The sequence below is a fragment of the Rhinopithecus bieti genome, unplaced genomic scaffold (genome assembly GCF_001698545.2).
Source record: "Rhinopithecus bieti isolate Rb0 unplaced genomic scaffold, ASM169854v2 scaffold_24049, whole genome shotgun sequence".
Classification (NCBI taxonomy): domain Eukaryota; kingdom Metazoa; phylum Chordata; class Mammalia; order Primates; family Cercopithecidae; genus Rhinopithecus; species Rhinopithecus bieti.
The window spans coordinates 88,900-95,449 of NW_016811256.1; the positions used below are offsets into that span (position 1 = coordinate 88,900).

The following is a 6,550-nucleotide window of genomic DNA, read 5'->3' on the forward strand; positions in this document are numbered from 1 at the left end:
ATCTGCGTTTCTTTTCCAGGCATCGTTATTATCCATTTTACCATTACTACTGAAAATCACTGTGTTAAAAACGATGCGTACAGGTGTCAACCAGGCCAGCTGGCCACTGCTGGCCCGCGTAGGGCCGTCAGCCCGCAGGACTCCGAACCCTCCGGGTGCCTTTCTCCTCAGACGCTCTCTTTCCCAGGAGGCTCTGCGGCGGAGTGTTCCATCGCCCTAAAAGCCACTGGCTGACGCAGCCAAAAAAAAAAACCCAATGGCCCGCTTATCCCACACTAGGGGGCGCCTGCTTCTCCGGCCGCCACAGAGCGCTCTGGATGCCTGAAGCCCGCCCAGCTCGCCGCCTCTGGAAAAGCTCAACACCATTTCTCCGCCCTTCCCGAGATTGCCAACGAGGCAGGCTCTGATGCGCATGCGCAAACACGTTCGCCACGCTCAGAGCTAAGGCGCATGCGTCCCCTGAAATTGCCTCCACCCGGTCTACCTTCCGGTTTCCAGTTGCGGCCTCCAAGGGGCGGGCAGAAGCTGGAGACATGCGGCTGTCGGTCGCTGCAGCCATCTCCCATGGCCGCGTATTTCGCCGTGTGGGCCTCGGTCCCGAGTCCCGCATCCATCTGTTGCGGAACTTGCTCACAGGGCTGGTGCGGCACGAACGCATCGAGGCTCCATGGGCGCGTCTGGACGAGGTGAGGGGCTACGCGGAGAAGGTAAGGAACGGGGCCCTCTTGTCCACTCTGCGGGTCTGGTCTGAGGCGGCGGGGCCGGCTGCAAGTGGAAAGGGATTGGGACCAACCTGGTAAACCATTCCCCAAGTCTGAGTCCCCTAGGACCCTGAGCTGAACCTGCCCCTCCATCGCCTCTAACGGAAGACTGGTTAGGGCTGCGGAGTTAGGGATGGCGTAGATTGGAGATGCTTTGCTAGTGGAAAGAATGGATTGCGGTCCAGCATTAGAGAAATTAGATTGGCACCTTGTTTTCTTGCTCGGTTGGATCCGTGATGTTATGTCCTCACAGCTCATCGACTATGGGAAGCTGGGAGACACCAGCGAACGAGCCATGCGCATGGCTGACTTCTGGCTCACAGTGAGTGCGTCCTATCTGCCTTCAGAATCCCACCCTTTGCTCTTAGGGGTGGGGGTTGGAGGAAGGAGAACTGTGCAGAATTAAGCTTGGGTACTCACTTATGGGCCAATGTTGTTAACTAAATTAGAAACTGTGTCTTAAGTTAGTTGAAGTCGATGTGAATATACCTCTGCACAACTGCCTATAAACGACCCCGTTGTGTAACATTGGCTCTACCAGATTGGTGAGGGGCGGGGGAGGTCTTTCTATGTGTAGATGGACCTTATCTTTGGGAGTGGCCTAAAGTTAAATGCCTCTGCAGTTTTGCCTGACTCTGCTGTCTCTTGGATAATTCTCCCTCTAGGAGAAAGACTTGATCCCAAAGCTGTTTCAAGTTCTGGCCCCTCGATACAAAGATCAAAATGGGGGCTACACAAGAATGCTGCAGATCCCAAATCGGAGTTTGGATCGGGCCAAGATGGCAGTGATCGAGTATAAAGGGAACTGCCTCCCACCCCTGCCTCTGCCTCGCAGAGACAGCCACCTTACACTCCTAAACCAGCTGCTGCAGGGTTTGCAGCAGGACCTCAGCCAAAGCCAGGAAGCAAGCAACCAAGGATTTAACTGCATCTGAAGAGTCTGCAGCCCTTAATCAGTGCCCATGATCACAGGCCTTTGGAGCGCTTTTACTCTCTGAGAAGAACTGGAGCTAGAGATGTAAAATGGACAGTCTTAATGGGATTGAGAACCTTCTGGGAGCCAGATGACCCTCTCTTTGCACAATAGATAAAAGTCTTTATATGAATATATATAAATTCATTTCTTTTTTCCTTCCTGTGGGATTTCTGGAGAATGAGAATTATCCAAATGCTCGGTCTACCTGGGATAGTAAATTCCTGGCTTATGCTTCTGGTCCTTAAATTTGGGTTATTTTGGTTAGTGCAGTTTTGTTTTTCTTAATGCCAGTTTACATGGGAATGCATCCTATAATTCCAAATGTTGCCAGAGGTGGTTCTGTTTTGACATCTGGTCTCCTAGAGACTGAGTGCTTGGGATTTCTTAGAGAAGATTACTTCCTGACGGGTAGGGAAGTGACAATCTGCAAGTGAAACTTCCTTAAACAATCTAGTATCCTATGAACCTTCAGGAGATACTGCAATCATTCCTCTGTTTTGAGGCAGGATCACACATTACCTTCATGTGTTCCCTTCAGCCCCCTAAATGGGCCTGGGAGGAGAGGACCCAAGAACTCAGATGTTCTACCAGTTTGGCCAAAGGGGTGGAGACATTCAGCAGAGGATGTTGGGCTCCAGGATAAGCTCCTTCCTCTTGGTGGGGGGAAGGGGTAAGAAAGAGGGTCTATGCCAGAGAAGGATTAGGATATTAAACCTCCTGGGAATTTCCTGGAAATTTTTATTGTTGTCAAATCTGGCCTCTCTGGGAACCCAGAAAAGGGAAATCCGGCTTCAGAATGTGAGAAGCTGGGAGCCCCTTTCTTGGCACAGCCAGGCTGCCGTTCCCTTGGGTTCAGAGGCTTTAGTAGGGTGGTAGTTATGGAAAAAGACTTGGAAAGGAGCCATCACTCTTGGTCCAAACACTTGATAGCAGTGCCTGATAATTGCCATATCTCCAGTAGAGTAGGTAGAAGAGATTTTATCTTAGGCTCTATCTTCTGAGTGTATTTGGCCCACTGAACCCATCCACTGTCTGAGACAATAAGTAAGAGTAAGGGTAAAGGGATCACTGGTGTAGCAGACATGGCTTCAGTGACAGAACGAACTATTCTGGTGCTAATCTAGCTGCGGCTGCCTTAGTCTGATACTCGTCTACTCCTAACAGAGCTCTTTATCTCTTTTTCTCGGGTTTGTTCTTCACACTAGCCAGAAAGCTCTTACATTTTAAATGAAATATAGTAGACACTCAAAACGCTTATGAAATAAAGCTACAGCTCTGCTTCTGCTAAAAAATATACCCCTCTTCTGTCCTAGCATGAACATCCACCCTAGCTAGGTATCTAGGAGTCATACCTAACTTCTAGAGAAACCACTTTCCTTAAAACCACATCTTTATTTTGAATAGATGGATTGTGGCTCAGCTCCTGTAGCTTTTCCTCTTAGACCCCAGAAATATATCTTCCTTTGGGACTTCCAACAGTTCCCTACATGCTTTTTGAGCATCTGCTGGTTCCCAGCATCAATTTAGGCAGAAGGGATACAATATCCACTGTTTGTCTAATATAGAGACTAGAGATAAGAAACAACCTGTACCATCAATGAGCTCACAATAACAGGCCACTGCCACTACCACAGCGGCCTCAAGGGACACTGCTTCCCCTTTAATATTTTGGTCCAAATAAAAGTAGATGAATCCTAAAACATTTGCTAAAGGCTCAGGGGTAACACAAGGAAAGTAACAGCATCAAGAATTTTACTGCCGGGCCTGGTGGCTCACACCTGTAATCCCAGCATTTCGGGAGGCCAAGGCGGGCGGATCATAAGGTCAGGAGATCAAGACCATCCTGGCTGACATGGTGAAACCTGGTCTCTACTAAAAATACAAAAAAATTAGCCGGGCATGGTGGCGGCACCTAGAGTCCCAGCTACTGGGGAGGCTGAGGCAGGAGAATGGCATTAACCTGGGAAGCGGAGCTTGCAATGAGCCAAGATTGCACCATTGACTCCAGCCTGGGCAACACAGTGAGACTCCATCTCAAAAAAAAAAAAAAAGAATTTTACTAATCGGGCTTATAAATAACTTTTCTTCAACTAGTGGACTGCTGCCCCCAAGTCCATCTAGGCATCTCTTAAATACATTCCAAATCCAAGAGCACCACTCTCAAAGGTTCCCACCATCCTGGGCTCCAGTTCTTTACAGTAAGGTTGACAAAGTAATGATCACTCCTTTCTCAAAAGGTAACAAGTTTAGGCTTTACAGTTAAAACACTGCAAGCCTGTTATCTTGGGGAGATGACTAGAAAAGTCAGAGATTATTTCCTTACACTAATTTACACTGAAATTAACAAGTAATGTTTTTATTTCCACAATGTTCCTCAAATCTGCAATCAACTTGCTCCCTAATACGAAATCCAAGATACCTCTATCCTGGATTACTGCAACAACCTCCTAACTTACCTCCCTCTACACTTTGGCTGTAGTGATGGGAATCTGATCATCTTAATTCCCTGGTGATGGTCGCCAGTTGCTTATTTCCTATGGGAAAGAGCCCAGATTCCTTATGACTCCCCTTCTAGTTCAGGTATCTACTCATCACTCCAGCTACTTCCTTTGCCTTCCTTTGCTATGCTCTATAAGCATAAAAGTTCCTATTTTGGATGTTTCCCTGTGCACAGCTACCCTGTCCACAACCTTTTGTTAAAGCAGTCCCCACCGCACAGAGAGCCTTCTCTCTTTTACCTACTTAACTTACACACAAACTTTTGGCATCACCTAGGTGGCTCCCCGACCATCCCCACACCTAAATTCATGACTTTGTCAACTGAGGTGCTCTGTGTTTCCATAACACACTGAATTTGCCACATTGCATTAGAGTTTCCTACAGTGGATTTTTTCCTGAATGGGTTGTAGTGGACAGGCCTAAACTAAGTTAAAGCAGTGAGAATCTAGGCTCTATTCTGCCTAGATGAATAAATTGGCATGTTATTCTAAGTGCCAGTGGGGAACTGGATTTAGGCAGAAGATAACACTGAGAGTGGCAGATTAGAACAACTAAAACTACAGCACCAAGAACTCCCAAACTGGAGTCCTAGTTACGTTGGAATAATAATCTTTTTTAGTGATTATTCCCATTTGGGTCTGAATTTTCTGTTAATTGCTACTAAAAGTAATCTGATAGTTTGTGTACCATTGAACCTTTAAACAAGTGCTTCTCAAAAATTGTGACTGTGACCTACAGGTCAAAAAACATTTTACATCAGAACGGATTATTCATAAACATAAATAATTGAAACAAAATATTCGTAAAAGGTTATTTACCTTTACAAATATGATCTACACTCATATTTTCTACTTGTTCACCTTTTATATGCTGGCCCCAATTCACTAAATTGATTTTACAACCCACTAATGGATTACAATCTACTCTTTGAAAAACACTTTTCATAGCCAGTATTCCAGTGACTAATCATTGCCTTTGCTGGATAAAAATCCAGACATTTAATGACACAAAGGTTATCTATGACCTGGTCCCAGCCACTTCTCAGCCTCCTCTCCTACCACTATTTGCAGCTACCCTTCGTGAGAAACTGCTTGTTATTCCCTGACTGTATTACTACTTGGTATATGATGTTCCCTCTACTATCATGTTTGCCCTCTTTCAAGTCCACTCCTACTTGTCATTCAAATATTTGCTCAGAAGTCACTTTTTTGAGGCCCCAAACTCCACATCATCCTCCAAATGGGCTCAGGCCTCTCTTGTGTACTGTTATTTATAATCCTGTGGGCATACTCCTAACTAGTTGCTTGTCTACTTAACTGATCCCTTCATTCAGCCAAACTGCTGAAGCCAGAGACTGGGACTCATTCTTGATAACTCTACCATAAGGCCTGATACAAAATAGGTGCCCAATATATGTTCATTAAATAAGGAGGAGTAAGCTACATCCATGCCATATTCAACTCTCTGGCTGAGCTTTACAAACAATAAACATGGTACCACATGCAGAGACAGGGTTAAGCTACACTACTGAGTATACCAAGCAAAATAAATGGTCTCCTGCCTCTTCCGGAACTTAAATGCTAATAATGATTGTCAGGAATGTGAGCATATTTCTAATTCATTTCCCAGACATTTTATATTCTAATTTTTTGGAATATTTCTAACCAACCCATAGACAGAAAACACCTATAAATTTTCCAAGACTAGCCAAAAGCTGAAAGATTGCGTTTTTTTGTAAAGTGTTGACAGAATTACCCAGGCAAAGCTCAGCACTATTCCAGTGATCCAATTTCTTTCTTTTTTTCTTTTTTTTTTTAGTTAGCACATCCATCACCACCTATGCTGTACATTATTTCTCCAGAACTTGTTCATCTTATAACTGAAAGTTTGGACCTTTGATCAACATCTCTATTTCCCTCATACCTCAGACCCTGGCAACGACTGTTCTACTCTGTTTCTATGAGTTCAATGTTTTTAAATTTCAAATATGAATGAGATCATACATAATTTTCTTTCTGTGTCTAACTTATTCACTTAGCATAATGTTCTCCTGGTTTATCCATGTTGTCATGAATGGCAGGATTTCCTTTTTTTTTTTTTTTTTACTTTTTTTTTTATACTTTAAGTTCTAGGGTACATGTGCATAACGTGCAGGTTTGTTACATATGTATACTTATGCCATGTTGGTGTGCTGCACCCATCAACTCGTCAGCACCCATCAATTCATCATTTATATCATGTATAACTCCCCAATGCAATCCCTCCCTCCTCCCCCCTCCCCATGATAGGCCCCAGTGTGTGATGTTCCCCTTCC

At 44.8% G+C, this 6,550-nt stretch overlaps 1 protein-coding gene across 1 annotated transcript; it reads left to right on the plus strand.

Annotated features, from left to right (window-relative positions):
* Nucleotides 1-220: 220 nt before the first annotated feature.
* On the plus strand, nt 221-1,983 carry MRPL17 (mitochondrial ribosomal protein L17). Its single transcript, XM_017893668.1, has 3 exons — nt 221-707; nt 1,015-1,083; nt 1,427-1,983. Exons 1-3 carry the CDS (start codon nt 534-536, stop codon nt 1,694-1,696), a joined length of 513 nt encoding a protein of 170 aa, XP_017749157.1. The 5' UTR covers nt 221-533; the 3' UTR covers nt 1,697-1,983.
* Nucleotides 1,984-6,550: the final 4,567 nt, after the last annotated feature.